This window comes from Acomys minous (assembly GCF_964271855.1).
Source record: "Acomys minous genome assembly, chromosome: 1".
NCBI classification, from domain to species: Eukaryota; Metazoa; Chordata; class Mammalia; order Rodentia; family Muridae; genus Acomys; species Acomys minous.
In genome coordinates, this window is record NC_140483.1 from 34,622,253 (window position 1) to 34,640,638 (window position 18,386).

At 43.2% G+C, this 18,386-nt stretch overlaps 1 protein-coding gene across 3 annotated transcripts in view; it reads left to right on the top strand.

The window, feature by feature from the left end:
- BRINP2 (BMP/retinoic acid inducible neural specific 2) overlaps positions 1 to 18,386 on the top strand; it is a 103,483-nt gene that overhangs the window by 69,910 nt on the left and 15,187 nt on the right. For all 3 annotated transcript variants that reach the window (XM_084767397.1, XM_084767398.1, XM_084767399.1), the window contains 2 exons: positions 9,582 to 9,772; positions 10,911 to 11,119. In XM_084767397.1, coding sequence (XP_084623523.1) covers positions 9,582 to 9,772; positions 10,911 to 11,119 — 400 coding nt within the window. The remainder of the gene's footprint in view (positions 1 to 9,581; positions 9,773 to 10,910; positions 11,120 to 18,386) is intronic.

The window sequence follows — 18,386 nt, forward strand, 5'->3', positions numbered from 1 at the left end:
GTAAAAGAATAACTTGGCCAGGCATGGTGGTGCATGCCTGTCATCTCACAACTCAGGGAGGCAAAGGCAGGCAGCTCTCTGTGAGTAAGAGGCCAGCTTGGTCTACAAAGTGAGTCCAGGACAGCCAAGGAGATATAGAGAAACCCTGTCTCAAAACACACACACACACACACACACACACACACACACACACACACACACACGGATACTAGTTGATTAATAATATTATCTTTATCTCCTCTCCATGGTCTGTATAATAAATTAGCTAAACATGCATGAAAATTATTTGCAGTTTAAAAAATACTAAAAGATTTCACTATACCAATATAAGATATTATGATTATTATTATCATTTCTTTTTATGACTCAGATTAATCATGTCTCATTCATTTCAGCAATAGAAACTCTAATAGCCAAGAACATTATAGTAAACTGTTGTTGAGACAGAGATCTTTTGATGGTGTGATGTGTCTAGAAATACTGTTCTCTGTATAGGAGCCAAAACACTTATAGCTCTCTACACCCCTAATATATCAATCTGGAGAAATTGAAACTCTTTGAGCTGAGTCTTTGAGATGGAATCCCTCAATATCCATGTTGGCTTTGGACATACCCATGAGTTTTTTGAGTTTAAAACTCTGGTCCTATGGGGGTAAAAAAGAAAGAAAGATAATAGTAGTTTTGTATGGCAGATTGAACCCTGAGTATGTAGAACATTGGTAAAGACCAGGGACAAGAGACCTTGTGCTGGAAAATCGGTGATTCAACAATCAGTGAGCCTCCTGTGTCAAACCAGGAAGCCTTAAGCTGGTGGGAAAACATTTCTCTAAGAAAAAGATGCACAGCTGCTTGAGGTGTGAGAAACGATCTGAAGGGTCAATGGTTGATAGTTGACTAAGAAATGTCATGGAAGATGACAAAATCATCCATGTCTTTGACTTAAGGCGTGTTCATTGTTCCAAAGTTCTTAAATGGTTTATTCCATACCCATTCTGTGGCTTTCTTTATTTTGCAAGAAAATCCAGCCATACACTTTTCTTATGATCATTGTTCATTCCAAAGAGACCACTTGGAGAATGATAGTTTAGTCCCTTTGAGCATCAAGGTTGGATGATGGCTCCCAAAAGAGAGGCTACTGAAAAGACATTAGAACGATACAAAAGGGAAAAGAATAATAGTGTTTATTATATGAGCCCACTTGTGTGAGCCATTTACAAATGGCATGATGCTGCTTGGTGCTAGGCATCCTGGGCTCTATGGCTGTCTTAAGACTTCTCCCATCTCTCAGGGAGTCCCAGTCCTATTCTGAGAACTGCCGCCTGAGTGAGCAGGTGATGATCGGTTGACTATGCTGGAAACAGCAGTGATCACCAGACTCTAACTCAGGAGGAAGAAATGGCTCCTAGCACACAGGGGTGCACTGACTCTAGGATGGGATGCTGCCAAGCCTGCAGGGGTTCTGTGGTGAATGCATATGCGGTGGAACTGCAAGATCAGAATGTGTGGAATGTGACTTTCCAGATGACAACTGCATGACCTTGGTAAGGTGGTGAACCTGTTTTTCATAAAGGTGGAAAGATAAAGATTCATTAGGAAACCGGTAGTAAAATAATCTAGCTCTTAGCACAAAGTGTCAACACAGCCATCCACAGGCCAGACCGCTATTCATTATAACTGTATCTCGACTCTTAAACATCTATCATCTATTTATCCCTTATCTATCTATCATCTATCTACCTACCTATCAATCATCTATCTACGGTCTTTCTATGCATGCACATATGTATGTATGTATGTATGTATGTGTGTATGTATGTATGTATGTGTGTGTGTGTATGTATGTATGTATGTATGTATGTATGTATGTATGTTGCATGGGTTTGTCTGTCATTCAGCTATCTTACCACCTACCTAGCTACCTATCTATCCAGCATACTCTATTTTTAAGTGTCTCTCCATTAGGACTTTACAGGTAGGAAACCTTCATAATTAATGGCTCTTCATGGGGCTGGATCAATGCTCTCAGTTTACAAGCCTGAAAAGTGGTGCTTAAGTGGAAACAGCACCTGGGTAGAAGACCCCAGCTGTGCACTTTCTAAGTCTTTCATCCTCAGCTGCTGTGAGACCCTGCAGGGAGGCTCTTGCTGGAAGATTTGTTGTTGACCTTGGGTTACACAGGACACAGTGCTGTAGGGTAGTGGTGACCTGGAGACACCACTTCCTATTTAGGAGTTTTGAGTTAGAACAACCTGTAGCCATTTGACACTCTCGATGGAGACCCTCTCCCCACCTCTCTTGGTTTCAAATGCTGCCTCGGAGCTGACTTAGTCTAAATCCCTGCTGAAGCTTCTGTTACTTGAAATTTGGCATGAGTGTGATTCAGCTCTCCCTAAACTCATGTATAATCATCATTGTTCAACTGGAAGGGCCACTCGTCATTTACCAGCAATCTAGGCCATTCGTGAGAAGCAGTTTTGGACAAAAATAATAGTGATAACTTTGGAATCTCTCTCTCTCTTTTTTCTTTATAACTAAAAACGTTTGAACACATGGCTGTGCATGGTATGTGTGCCTGATATGACCACCGGGTTCCACATTTCCATCTGGAATTCAGCTTTCTTAGGTCTTATCTTATCTTAGTTGTTATTGATGATTTATTTTTTATATTAACTGGCCCATGGACAAATATCATTCTTCTGGAGGTAAGCCCTGATTGCACTAGAGGGAGGTAGAAAATATAGTGAACTTGTATTGATGTTATCCAGCTACTGAGGCACCCTTTTGAAATGCGTACAAACGCCTTTTTCTCAAACTCCACCTGTTTATCCTTTGGCTCAAGCCAGAAACCGGCTCTGCAACGACCTCTGATGTTCTAGAGAACGTTCCTTAGGACTGCAGTGCTGTTTGAAATGTTTTCTTTCTCAGACTGTTTACTGAGTAACAAACACAGTGGGAGAAGATTTTAGGAGAAACGGCTAAATTGAAATGGAGATTTACTTGATGTCTTAATTGAAACAAAGATGATAGCTTAACGGAGGCAATGTGTGTTAATATAATTGATATATGGAAACATTCTTTCTTGGGGAAAATAAGAGCCTTGATTATTTTATTACTGGAAAAAAACCTACTAAATGAAAAATCGGAAATGAACACTTATTGTTTGACTAGCTTAGGCTTCCTTCCAGTATTGTCTTCTTAGGATTTTAGATGTTGGAAAGAACCAGGTCAATAGGTTCGATAAGCACATTTTTACTATTTTCTTACTCAAATTCCGTTCACAAATTTCCTCCAATTACTTGATTGGAGTAGAAGTGTATGGTTTTTGGAGGCTTGGAGTCTGAACCTTTCTGTAGTTAGCATCTAATTCTAAGCTGATGCCTGTATTAGTCAGTATTCCATTACTATAACAAAATGTCTGTAGCTGGATACTTTACAAAGGAAAGAGGCTAATATAGCTCACAGTTTGGGAGGACAAAGGATATGGCTGCTGGGGGCAGTTTGCTGCTGCTAAGGACCCACTTGGCTGTATTACATGATGGATGGAGTCATGGTGGGAATTTAAATCAGGAGGGAGAGATCACTGAATAAGACAAGAAGGGGCAGTCTTGTGAGGGGTCGGGGGAAGGAGAGGAGAGGAACTCAGAACATTATTTTCTATAACAGACTTCCCAGAAAACTACCCACAGTACCATGAGAACTTTGATAATTCCTTCAGAGTAATCTTCCTCCCCCTCTCTCTCTTGTAGAAATATTATTAATATTTACTACTGATTCAAATGATTATTAATACAGAAGTTATTATTCTTTAACCCACTATTATAGAAATAAAAGACACAGACACCTGTTAGATTTTTGATAAACCTTAAATACACTGAAGCTGGGCAGATATTAACCCCCTAAGCTATCTTGTCTACTTCCCTGTCAAAATCCCCATAAATGCTCACTGGCATACGCCTTCCACCTGAGCTGCTTCTTTCCATGCCAATCCTCAGAGCAAGCTCCTCCCAGCCATGTGCTTCCAGTTCTCCCTAAGCCATGAGCCCTGCTCAGTTCCTCCTCCTCCTCCTTTCTCTCTCTCCCTTCCCTCCTGGTCCTTTGGCCATTCCCAAGCCCTTGAACCTTGGCTCCACCTACCTCTCTTCTGCCCAGCCCAAGCTCTGGCCACTTTATTAGCCAATCAGGAATACTTGGGAGGCAAAGTTACCACAATGTCATTTTTGGATACAGGAGAATTTGCTTGTAGAACAGTAACTATCTTGGGGAGCAAGCAATTAACATTTGAATACATAGTAGCTCCAGATCATCCCCACCACTCCCTACTTTTTAAGCTCCCACTACCTCTTAACATTGCCATTCAGACTGTCAAGCTTCCAGCAAAAAAGCCTATGGAGGCAAAACCATGCACAAGCCCCGCCTGTGACGACAGGAGCAGATCTGGCTTCTGTGGGTTTTTCCTGTTTTGTAAATGTAGTCCCCTGATATGAATTCTTTATTCAACGAGCTTCTCTAGTCAACAGCTTCACATTAAGTCCCTACCTTTACGCATTATTTCTCTAGCAACCTTCTCTCTTCCTTCCCCTCCCTCCAAACTTCCCCCCATAATTTTACAACCGCTCCTTTGCTTTTCATGGGCAGAGATGCCGTATCAAGGTGCTCAAACCACGTCCTGTCAAAACAACCAGTGTTTTAACTCTGATTCTGCCATCTATTGGCTGTTACCAGCTAGGTAAATTAAAATATCTTGCCTTCATTCCATTATCCACAAAATGAAGATAATTATGTTTTCCCCTTATAGAGACATTTTATAGATGACTCCTATAAGACACTTAGAATGCACATGGTAAGGATTCATCAAATATGAGCCATTGTTTTTTGTGGTTTGCTCATAAAATGCTTGCTAAGACAGTGCCACTCACTTTTCTAGGTCATCTGTTAGTCTGTGTTATGATTTCCTGAGCACCCATGGAACTTAGACTCAGGTCTTTGTCTGTGATTCTTCCCATGATGCTTTGCTTAGGAACTTGATTGCCTTCTCAATCTCAATTTCTTTTCCTACAAATGGGCATATCGAAACCACTGTAATCAAAAACAGGGGTTTGCCATAGTATAAACGGTACAGTATATTGAATATACAGTAAATTCACATTAAAAGAAATGGAATGTTCTGGAGAATGACACCATTTTTGTTAGATGATAACCAGCTTTCTAAAGAGAGTATTTCAGGGACACAAAGGAAGATAGAATTACAGAAAAGCAATATAGCCTTGACCTAAAACACGAGCACTGAAGTTCAAGCTTGGCCTCCCTCGAATTGTGTGAGTCTGGCCAGTTACTCCCTTAACATTTCTGAGTTTCAGTTCTCGCTGCTGTCACTGTCACGCTAGGGCAAGGTCCATGTGCTCTTTTTGCTCAGGCTCTGCTCTCAGCTGGGTGTCTTCTTTTAGGCAAACTGTGGCATCTTTGTTTCCTGGTTTTCTCAGCCAAGGTGCATGCTGGGATCTGCATCTGCTACAAGTGGATTATAAAGATGTCAAAAGGTTCCTAAGTCTTCAGAACAACAGGGCAAGCCCTAGGGTGTTAAGACTTTTTCCTCTGATTCACCTTGCTCTGAGCAGCTTCATTTGGGATTCTAAGAGAGCATTTTCTTCCCTCCCCTTCCCCCCTCCCCCTTCGTTCTTTCTCGATTCCTTGCCTCTCCTTTTTCCATCTTTTTGAGACAGGATCTGATTCTATCTTATCCTGGTCTGGAATCCATGGCAATCCTCCTTTCTCAATGTACATCACAATGTGGAGCAGTGTGGCAGATGGAACTCAGACGTCTCCTCCACTTCTAACAGCATAGGTTTCTCCAAAGCTGCGTGACAGTAGGCAATTGCTTAGCTTTCTGAGCTTCAGTTTCCTTATTTCAGTAAAATGTTGTTTAGCTATTGACTTGCATTAAATAGACTTTCCGAGGAGGCTGATGTCAAACTGAGCAAAAGTGTATAACTCCAAGTGTGTTGTTCCTTTGGTCAGACTTTAACATAACAAGTGGTAGAAATGACTGGATTCACTGCAGAGGAATGGCGGTGTTGATCATAACATCTGAGTGTAAATCACAGCAGTCGCAATTTGGAGACTTTTCATCCATTAGGCTTTGACTTTGGACAGTGGACAGTCACAAGAGTAAATGTCTGCTGCAGACAGTGTTTGGCTTTGGACAGTGGACAGTCACAAGAGTAAATGTCTGCTGCAGAGGATCCAGACAGTATAAAAAGAAAAAGAAAACGCTGGCAGTGTTTACTATTTATTTAAGTGGGGTCTGTCTGGCCTGAAACCCACTAGACCAACTGTGCTAGCTTCATACTTGTAGCAATCTTCCTGCCTCTGCCTCCTGAGAGCTGAGATTGAAGATGAGCACCATCATGCCTGACTTGATTTGTATCTTTAAAACCCACAAAATCATGCTCCTAGACTTTTATAAGTAAGACTTAACTTCCTGATACACACACATTTAGAATGTCTCATTTCTTGTCAGATCAATCACTAATTGGTTGTTGCTTCCTGGGTTATTTTCCTATAACTATTTTTAAATCAATTTTCCATTAATTTGAAAATGAGTGGATTGGGAAAGCTACGACATGAAAGGGCTTGGAGAATGTCTCCTTCAATTACTCAGCAAACCATGTTGAATATCTCTGTTGAAAGAACGGCTATATGAATCTAATGCTGGGGATAGTTAACAGCGGGGAAGAAATCCTACCCCAGGAGAAGTTTATGTTTTTTAATGGGAGCAGAAGGAGGGGAAAAAATAGGTGGTATCAGGTGGTAATAAGTCTGAAGCCATGAATGGGGGAGAAAGTGAAGGAAGACGCCCTACTGGGTGAGATGGCCTGGGAAGTGATGGGCTTGGGCCTTTGTAAGAAAGCATGGAAGAAGGAGAGATGTCTCCTCTCCACCCTCGAAGCTGGGAAGAAAACAAGATAGGAAGTATTAGTTAATGAAGTCTATGTGTAGCTCATCCTAAGGCAGAGCGGCTGGGCTTGATGACCCTAAGGATTTTCTTCTGATTATATTTTGTTTCTGTTTTTAGTAATCTGATTTTATGATTCATCCGTGTAATTATCCTCTAGCCAATGAGAGGGTACTGGTTCCCATCCAGCCATCTACAAATGAGATCAGGCAACTGTTCCTTACCCTGCAGTGGGATTTGGGATAGCAAATGCTTTTGACAAATACCTTGCACTTTAATTAAAGTTTAGCGTTTCCTGCACAAAAGAAATAACTGATGATATATTATTATTAACTTGCTTAGTTCGATAAATAAAGCCACACGATGAAAAATTTGAAAGACTAAGTTGAAACCATGAATTATTAGTCACCATTCCCCTTTGTTCCCTGGTGATGTGTGACATAAGCGCCTCCTTCCCTTTTGAGCCTCTATCTTAGACGGGTGGGGGAGACTTCTATAGGCTCGGGTTAGGCATGGGCCTTCATGTACTCCTTCTGACCTATCTCATCGTCTGCAGCTCCATCGTAGGCACGCCTTGGTGTTTCAGGGACCATTAGACCGAGGATGTGCACGTTCACAGTGAGCAGGATTGGGGTGAGGGAGGGATGTGCGAGGATGGGATGGTGGAGGGATCTGCTAGGACTCTGCTTCCTCCTGCTTCCCAAGACAAGAGAGTTGGCCGGTCCCAGTGTAATACGGGAGGGTGGTGGGGAAAGAATCATTCCTGCAGTTACTTAAAGTTCAGCCCAAGACAAAGATTCCACCTAGAAATCTTTCCTTTTGGAGATTCAAATGTGTCAGTGAGGAGCGAATCATGAAGAGTAAAACCCTGGATGTGTCTGTGAAGAAACCCAGACACCTGAAACAGACTGTATAAGATGTGGTCTTCTTGGGTCCTTGAAGGAACCCATGTGACATTTGTGTGTGTGTGTGTGTGTGTGTGTGTGTGTGTGTGTGTGTGTGTGTAACAAATAAAACTGATATGTTAATAGGAATGAAAATACTCATCCCGAAGGAATCTGGTAGTCATGAGCTGTTCGTCATTATTCAAGTGAACTGAATGCATACACACACACACACACACACACACACACACACACACACACACAAACACACACAAACACAGAGAGTGGAGAGAGACAGCAAGACACACGCACAGAGGGAGACGTAGATGGGCACACATAGACAGAGACAGAATCAGCCAGCTTCGCTTACAAATAAATGTCCTAAAGCGGTGAAATCTATTGACAGCATTAAATATTGGCCTTGGATACATGTCTTTTGAATGTTCCGTGAGATGAAACGGGATGCACACCCAGAGCATGTCTGCAGCCATGGAGAACTATGCGATTGCCAGGGGAAATACATATGTGGCTGAGCTGTGAGCTGAGCAAGCAACTTCTCCCCTAGAACTCCATTTTTCTTGAAAACAAGAGCAGTAGACAACCTGTAGTTATTTAGAGTTAAGTGTTGGGCAGACATTTTCTAAACACAGAAGCAAGCTAACTCTTAAAAAGAAAACTGCTGGCATTTTGTTAACAAAAACAAAATTTCAGTTTCTCTATGAAAATTTAAATTCTCGAAAAATTATACTCATTATTATGAGCTAGCCAGTTTCCTAATATTTAAAGGTATTTCTGATGCAGTTAGTGGTGGGATTAATTACTCTGATGTTTTAAGACTATAAAATGAAGAGTCAGGAGGCTAAAGGGCTGCATATCTCAGCGAACACAGATATACAGGATGCTCACTGTACCTGTGTTGTTAGGTGTTCATGCAAGGTAGGAAGATCCATTCAAATAGAGAACTTTGGATTTCCGTGAAGTAGAGTACAAACCTTACTGACATGGTTTCAGACACCGCGCTCTACATAACGTTTAAGAAATAGCCATTTCTTTAGTTTAGTGTGGTCCCAAGCTCAAGAGTCCACAATTATGATTACAAAGCTGAATGTTGAAACAAATATGAAACAAACTGTTCCGTCGAGGCAATATGAAAGATTTACAAGTCATAAAGCAATGTGCTCTTCTTGCTAAATTTGTTTCCATACATATAGTTATTGTCATAAAGTGCATTGATTTGGTTATATGTAATGGGCTTATTACTGTTAACTTCCAATGCAATATTGGATAGATAACTTTAATCCTCTCAATTTTAATTTCTGATGTGGTATCAATCAATATATGCCGCATAAACAAGTACTGGGTATATAATTATATCCAAGGGTATGAAGGCCTCTGAGCCCCAAACATTAAAACACTGTTCTTTCTAGAACAGTCTTCCAGATGACGTAAGTCAGCTACTGTATGACAGCTGGGACTGCAAATCTCTGCCTAGCCTAACACGTGCATGTTTCTGCTTCTCTGTGAGGCAAGGCCTTGGGGAGACTCTGAGCTACCACCGTCTAATGGGAAAGCTGGGTGGGAGAAGCTCTGGTGGAGGCAAGCTTCTCAGACCGGAAATGAACAGCCAAGAGCGCAGCCTCTTCCTGCACTGGGTTCTCCACTTCTTTATTTCGGACCTCACACTTCTTGTTCTGAAATACAATGGGCTTCTCCTCCCTTTCCTCACTCCTCGTCTTTCCTTGCAGGGAGTTCGCCCGATGGAAAGTGAACAACTTGGCCCTAGAAAGGAAAGACTTCTTCAGTTTGCCCCTGCCTCTCGCCCCAGAGTTTGTCCGCAACATCCGCCTCCTCGGAAGGAGACCCAACCTGCAACAGGTTACTGAAAACCTCATCAAAAAGTACGGCACTCATTTCTTACTTTCTGCCACTCTTGGAGGTAAGCTGCATCCCCAGTTCCAGCCAGTTGGTTGTTCCATTGTTGAAATTAGCCTTTAAGACCTGTTGAATGTCTCCCTGCATCTTTGTTTTTTTATTTTCCTTCTTGGCCAATTGTTGCTTGAGAAATATTTTCTTCCTGGTGCACCAGAGAACACTGTATTCTCTCTGCACCTAAATCCACCCAAAACATTTCTATTCTCTTGCACGTAGAATCCCTCCCGAGGAGAGGGGGTTACTGGGTAAGGAGGCTGGGGGAGGACACATAGGTTTCTAGTAAGCATACATCGGCAGGGGGCGCTCCTACTTTTATTTTGACTAGCCGTCTAACCACGCCCCTCCCACCCACCCACGACTTCACTTCTTAATTCTTACTGTGGCTACAAACGTCAGAATTATAGGCACAGAAAGAGATAGATGTTCATTGAGTCACTGACCCCTCCTCCCTCACTGTGAAGGTTGGTAACCGGCCAAACCACAATTCCAACAACTTGATGAATCTCCCTCTGGTAGAATGGGGGTGGAAAGCTGGGCTGTGCAAAATGGAGCATGGCCTCTGGACTCCTGGACTCATAAGGCAAGATCACAGATCACAAGAGTTCTCCCAGCTATGGGAAGAGGAAAGCGGGGTTTATCATAACACTTAGTTTAAGTGTGCAGTAGACAAAACGCCGCTCCCCTGGGGTTGGGGCCAGCTGCCGGCATGTGGTAGGTGGTGAGTGATGGAGAGCGAAGAGGCATATTGCTGCCTCAAAGCTTTTGCCCTTCCCCTGGAAGCAGTAATAGCCATGTGGCTTCTCATAAACAACCTGAGAGGGGAGAATTGTGTCTCCCCCTTGGAGGCAGATTGCCTGCGATGGAGATCAATAGAGGATGTTAAATGGAGATGCTGCCGAGGGTGAGCTTTGGGAGGCTTTAAGAGCTAAGAAAGGAGGGCTTCCCAGGCAGGGAGGCTTGTGACCCTGTGCACAGGCTGCGGAGAGAGCTCTCAGAGTGGAAAGGACGGGGAGAGAGCCACAGCAGGGGCAGTGTTCTCTCAGCTCAGGTCTCCTCCCCTGCCTGAGGGCTAAAGGTTCTTAGTGGTGGGGCATGCTGGGGCTCACAAACCTCACCAATGAGCTCATGTTTTTTTGTTATAGGAGAAGAGTCCCTGACCATTTTTGTGGACAAGAGGAAACTGAGCAGAAAGGCAGAAACACCAGGAAGTGGCCCTGTAGTCGGGGCCACTGGGAACAGCTCAGCTGTGTCCCTGGAAACCCTGCACCAGCTGGCGGCCTCCTACTTCATTGACAGAGAGAGCACCCTGCGCAGACTGCACCATATCCAAATAGCCACCGGGGCCATCAAGGTAACAGTCTGCCAGCACCAGGCAGGGGAGCCAGAGCCTTGGCTAGTTCCAGGTCAGCCAGGCCATAGGAGCAAAGGGAAACAGTGGCTTTCTGGTGACATCTCAGTCAGTCCTTGCAAATGCTTGCATCACCCATCTCCTGATGTGATCGCATTCTAGTGGGGGCTTGAGAGACTCAGTAAAGGGAAGGTGATTTCAGAGGGCCATGTAAAGACATGGCATGCATTTTCCAGGGTTGGGGGAGGGGTCAGCTGGAGTTAGGTTAGGTGGGTTAGGAAGGGCGCATCAGGGTTTACCCCATGAGGGTGAGACCTGAAAGATGGGAAGTCTACTCGTGTAGTACTTAAGACTGCTTTGGTTTTTTTTGTTTGTTTGTTCGTTTGTTTTTGTTTTTTTAATGCTAAAAGCGAAGGCACCAAGTCAGCAAGCAGCTTAGTGACCATTGACACATAGGTGAGGACAGAAAAGTAAACAGAAAGGCACTATACAAGACAAGGTTCTTAAGTAGGCTGGGGCTGGTGGCATGGCCATAGAAAGGAATTTTATCACCAGGCAAGGTAAGAGTTTTAGCAGGAGCATGACAGAATCTCACGATTTCATGCATGTCTTTAAGGGATAAATAGTTATTGTGATTTTTTGATAGTTACACTCCCCAACTCCCTGCTCTAATTAACCTGTAGGACATTTCTACTAAGGGTCCTAGGGTTAATGATTGACTAGTAACACTTTTGGGGCTGCTAGGGTATTTAAATTGTAAGTGTAATAAGGTGGGCTTTTGTATCATCTGAAATAGCACGGGCATTTTGTTTACTCATGGTTAACTCAATAAGTGTTTCTCAAGTACTTAGCACACATCAGACTCTGTTGTAGATACCTAGAACACAACATAAAAATTTCTACATTCACGAGCTTGTGTTCAAATAGTGGAGTTATGCCAAGGCAAAGGACAGAGTGTGATGGGGTTGTAGGAATGTCACCTAAGGAAGAACCTGCACCACTTGGGTGATTTGTGTAACCTGAGCAAGAGTATGCTAGAGAGCTAACACAAATGCCTTAAAGAGGGATTGCGCTCAGTATGGCCCAGAGTACCAAGGAAGGAGATATATTTTGTATGGGGTCAGCAAAGTAGTGAAATGAAAGACAAGGCTATGGAAGTCGCAGGGCCAGGTCACTAGGGCAGTATTGGCTAGGGAACATAGGAAAGAGTGTTTCTAGAGACCAGTGTAGCGGCCAGGGGGAGTGTGCTGGGTACAATGGGGCATTGCGGTGTCTTGGACAAAGAAGTTGGTGGCACATACAGTTTGATGGTAGAGAGGTAGAACACACAGGATGAGGTAATAGATTAGAAGAAAGACATCAAAATTAGATGCCTGATATTTGGCTTGAGCAATCAAGTGACTAGTGGTTACATTTACTTAAAAGAATAAATTTGGGATCTAGGTATAGATCCAGAGGAGCGGTATGGAAGAAGCGAGTTTTAGATACCAACATATTGAGTTGATTTTCCAGTTAGACATCCAAAGAAAGGAATCTAATAGGATATTAGACACAATTTCCAAGGTTTCAGGGAAGTTGTTGTGATCTGGCACAGGAATATGTGCATGTGGGCAGTTAGCAATGAGAAACCTGGAGGGCACAAGAGGAGCGTACTTGAGGACTGAGCAAAGCTAATAAAGTAGTCCCCAGGTGAGTGTGCTGCATCTGATCGATACTCGGAAATGGGAGGATGAGGAGGGTGTGACCAAGAAGAAGGAACTAGACTAGAGCAGAGTGTGGATAAACGATGTGTGATCCCAAAGCCATCCAAAGAATGTGTTTCATCAAAGAAGCCACGGGGAGCTGTGCGAAGCTCTTGAGTGGTTGTGACAGTGAAGACAGAGAATTGTAGGGGACCTTGGTGACTCGGAGGTAACTGATATCCTGCAGAGGATTAGGTTTGGTGACACGAAGGCTACAAATGGCTGAGTGGAAAGGATCCAAGGTAAGAACCCAAGTGAGGAGCTGGTTGAGAATAGAAAGTGTGGTTTTGCTGAAAAGGAAAGCAGAAGAACGGGTACTTGCTGGAGAGTGAGGTGAGGCCCACAGAGTGCATTTTGTTTCCATAATGAAAATATTCTAACTAACCGGCATATTAGTAAAATAACTTGGCAGAAAGTGATAACGTGATGAAGCAGGAGAGAGAGAGAGAAAGAGAGAGAGAGAGAGAGAGAGAGAGAGAGAGAGAGAGAGAGAGAGAGGAAGGGAGATAGTCTCAAGGGCATGGGCCTTGAATGAAAGTGTTCACATTTCAAGTGGGAATGAAGAGACGGGCCTTATGGAGACGCACTCCATTCTTTGTGTCGGGGCAGTGTAGAGTGTGTGAGGACACCTGTTGAAGGACAGTAGGATGTGGTGGTAGGAAGATGTGCTTCTTTTCTTCTCTGGCTGTCTACCCTCAGCTAAACAGAAAACAATGGCCTTGGCTAAAAGGAAGAAGAAACTGTTGTGGGAAAAAATGTGTGAAGTGGCCACCTCGGAGGCAGGAGGGAGGAGAGTCCATTGAGTAGACACACATAGTGGATTTGGGGGCAGCTCTAGGCACCCACAGGATACTCATGGCCATAAATGCAGCATGAGATGAGCCACTTCAGTCGGGTGACTCTTATCAGTTCTAGTCATTGTTCCAAATGCCAGCAGGCATGCCCTAGATGGAAAGGTGGATTTAGCCAAGGTGCAGGTATGGGCAAGGTGAAGGAAAAAGCAAAGGTGTTAAAATTATATACCAAGGAATGCACTGTAGATTCAGGAATCTAAGTCAATCACCGAGAGAAAGAATTTAAAGATGATAGGTCAAGTGCAGAGGTTGAAAGTCTAAGCCTAATGCTGCAACCCTTTCATATAGTTCCTGCATGTTGCAGCGACCCCAAACCACAAAATTATTTTCATTGCTATGTCATAATTGAACATGTGCTACAGTTATAAGTCATAATGGAAATATCTGTTATGTAGGCTATCTGATATGCAACCATGTTGAAGGGGTTGTCCTATGACCCTCAGGTAGAAAACTGAAGTGCAAAAAGACTCAAGGAAATATGATGTGGTGTTTTTTATTGCAGTTCTAGAGGAAATGCAGGCTGATGGTGGTAACAGTAGACCTCCAGTACAGCAAACCCTCAGTGAGTCAAGAAGTGAAACAAGACAATAAATATCAATGGTGATAGTGGGGTACACTGCAGGATGGTTCTGGCTTCCAGGAGCCAGAGATGGTTAGCAAACTGCAATGGGGGACCTGCCTCATTTCTATGCTCAGAAGTATGAGATGTGGGAAAGATAACAGCCACCACTAGAGAAGGCTGCAGGGGAAACTAAATCCCTAGGGAAGCGAGGCTGTAGTCAGATCAAAACAGGTGAAGTGGACTTGAGAAGAGCCTGTGGTTCTAGAGACGTTGCTGAGGACCAGCCATGCCGTGCAGGGAGCATGGTGGAAATTAACAGAAGAGAAGGTAGCAGATTACAGGGTTACAATGTCCGCAGGTCGCTCCTGGGAGAGGAGGATGGGTTTCCATTAACAGAATGAAAAGGTTAGTTTATGAAGCTGGGATCGAATGCAACTCAAAATGATGAAAAGGGGCTCTAAGTGGCCTGGAGAGAGTTTTACCAAGGTGTGAGGGCTTTGTAGAATCTCCTCTTGTCTTTTCGTCTCATATGAGCCATGTCACAGTTGGAGAAGAAGCACAAAATTCTTACCAGGAAAAGAACGGCAGAAATGCTACCAGCAATTCAGAGATCTCATTGGCTGGCAGTGGCCCATTCCTCTCACATCCTAACGCAGCTTCATTATCCATCACTACCATTACTCCCTACCCCGGATTTCTCTCCATACCCATTTTGGCTCTCCAGCCTCCTTGTCCTCCTCAATTCGTACCCAATTCCCTTTCATGTTGCTTTCCTATGCTCCTCTCTCAGCTCTTCTCCTTGACTCACTCTACATTGTTACTACGAGTGTGAGCATTACACGCTGGTATTCCCTGATTCCATAGCACTAGACGTAGAGCAAACCTGTATGCCTGAGCAGGGTGCAGTGTGACTCAACAGAAAGAAAGCAGCCTCTGCGCCAAGTTTGAGTCCCACTACTGCAAGAGAGATAGGGGTTGGGCTTTGAACAAGTTAACAAACTTCTTTGGACTTCATTTTTCTCTCTCAAATTATTCAACAATTAGAAGAGTTTCAAACTGAAGAAACTCTGTGATATTTAATAAGAAAATATACAGATTGCCCAGAGCATAACACAATTGGAGCTTGAAAAGGGTGATTGTTCTTAGCAAAACAAAATCACTGACAATCTGCCCCTGCTGCCTTCCTCATTTCATCACTAAACCATCCTCTTTCTGCCCACCCACTTTTTACCCTCCACTCCCATCCCATAACCCGGGCATACCCAAATAGACACTATTAAAATGCTATACTCTCATATCTCACTTCCATTGTATTCCCAATGGCTAGCTGTTGACCCAAGTGGCTCTTCCATGCCTTCTTCACTCAGTTCAAGAAAGTGACTCTTGTGAAAATTTCTTGACTCCTGACATAGCTAAATATGCCTTCTCAATGTGCTGAGCACATCTGAATGAGCTTGTCATTTGAACTGTGGTTGCTCGCTAAGAGATCCTTGTAGGAGACACTAAATTTCATTCACCTTTCATTCCCTAGAAGGGTACAGAGCTGTCATGCTGTGGGTAGTGAGTAAACAATCCATTGTCAAATGATGGAAGTCTGTCAGTCTGTGGACCTACCATTTTGCACGTCAGATAAATCTGATTAACATGCTCACAAATACCTATATATACATTTAGTTCAAAGAAACAGCAATCTATCCAAGGCAATAGGAGTATACAGAGAATTTGTTAAGAGTTCTGTAAGGTGAGATACTAAATCTATTCCAAACATCTGTGGCTTGGGAAAGGTTGGTCACACTCTCAGAATATTCCTTTGGAGTCTTCTTTGGATACATGTTTGTACTTTAAAGAAAAAAATTCTCATCTGATTTATTCTCCAGCATCTGTTGTTTGAGAGACATCTTCTCTGTTTATCAGACTTTCCTGAACCCCATGGCTTTGTCTTACAACTAGCTTCCCATTGCTGCAGAGCTGACCCTGACCCTGACCTAAGGTTATCTTTCTGTTTCATCTGCCATCAGTGCAGGGACCACACCCTCATTCATGGTTAAATAAGAGTTCCTGGTGTCTAAAAGAATAGCTTTAATTCTTACGATACATTAGCTGAATTTGTAATTATCAACCATCAGATCCTTTTACGTTTTTTTTTCTCCATATAATTCTCAATTCTCTTCAGTGAAAAATAACTGATTTAAAGTTGACTTTCAGCTCATATACCCATCAGGGTTTGCAGAGCCTCTACAATGGGCTCCTAGACACATCCTTTAAGTCTATGGTGGAAGGTAAGTATTCAATGTCATCTCCCTTATAATGCCTGTGGATGGCTCCAGAGCTGCAGCCACTGCCTGTCTCCTCAAAGGAGGGACCACTATCCCAAGTAGCCCTTTTATGGAACTCTTCCAAGGACACATTGAAATGGAACTCTTCCAAGGTCACATTGAATGTGAAATGACTATCCAGTCCCTACTGCACTGACTGACCTGAGGCTTTCTTTGGGAGTACAATGGGTTCTCCCCATAGGATACGACTCAGAAAACCATGCATAAAAAGAGATGATTTCATAGTTTTCCCAATCACCACCCTTCCCAGTCCTTCGTGAAATAGACAGATTTCAAGGACATTGTGCTCGACTGAAGATGAAACGGTTGTATTGGTAGCCCATCTCACTGGTCTGCTCACCTGCTGGGTTTGATCCACAGTACTGCTGTCAGCAGATTTCACCTCTTCTCTCTGAGTGATTAGTACTTATAGACCCAAATAGGATGATGGTCCAAGAGCCAGGACGCACTCTGCGGCACATCCTTGTAGCTAACAGTCCTCTGTGCAGTACCACTTACCATGTGCTGCCTTCTACTAAGCATGCATTAGCAGTAGTCTTGCTGTGCTCCACCTCTTTCATTACTCTATCCCTGGGTGGTGATGAATCAGGTTCTACTTGGGAGGGTTCTACTTACTCCTCTGCCTCCATAAAGGTCAAGCAAGTCCTCTAGCCCATCTGCCTGTGCTGTTCCTACAAGCAGCATGTCGCTACTTTAATGGCCATCTTACCAAAAGCAACCTGCAAATTCACTGTTTCTTAGTAACGTCTTTGTATTCACGTAGAGAAACAGGTGCTCTGCCCCCTCTGGTTTGCTTTTCTTGGAACCAGTAACCATTACTAGGTGTTGTAAGGCTTGTGTGATGAGCGCACACTTTCGAGTTAGGATTTGCCACATTCCACTCTGTTTGTTTGATTGATTGCCTGTTTCCCTCCTCCCCACATCCACTGTAACAGCAGGCCTTAAAGTAGGTCCTCTACTGCATGCACATAGTTCCAAGTCCCTGTACAGCATCTGGCATGTCTTGATGTTCAATAAAATCCTTGAGAGGTAAAAATCAGGCTACTACAAGTCGGGCATGGTGGCGCAAGCCTTTATTTCCAGCACTCAGGAGGCAGAGGCTGGTGGATTGTTGTGAGTTCGAGGACAGCCTGGTCTACAAAGTGAGTCCAGGACAGCCAAGGCTACACAGAGAAACCTTATCTCATAAACCAAAAAAAAAAAAAAAAAAAAAAAAAGAGAGAGAGAGAGAGAAAAAGAAAAAAAAAGAAAGAAAAGAAAAGAAAAAAAGAAACAAAGGAAAAAAATCAGGCTACATGGTTTAGAAGGAAACAAACCAAGTGGAGTGAGAATACTTGGCTTTCAGGCCCTGCACTTACTATTTCTATGATCTTGAGGAGTCATTGAACTCCATTTGGCTTTTTCATAATCCAAAGGAAAACTATGCAAATTATGTGTGTGTGTGCAAAGTATAATATATATACACACATGTATATTGATCTGTAATTTCCTACATGGGATCAGCACCAGGAAGAACAGAAAGGACCTCTTTCTAGTTAACCACTTAACTCACCTTACACAAGACTTTCAGCTAATATGGCCACCCCTGTTTTTAAAACATTGAAATACTTCAACTCATGTACCCTAATCACAGCCACTCTTCCCCCTGGCTTGTACAGATCACTTTTGGTGACACTCAAAGGGCAAATGCACTCAGGAAGCCTCTGGAACCCTTCTTGGTACTAAGGCTGGCATCTCTATCAATTAGTTACTGCATTCATATTCTACATGGTGGTA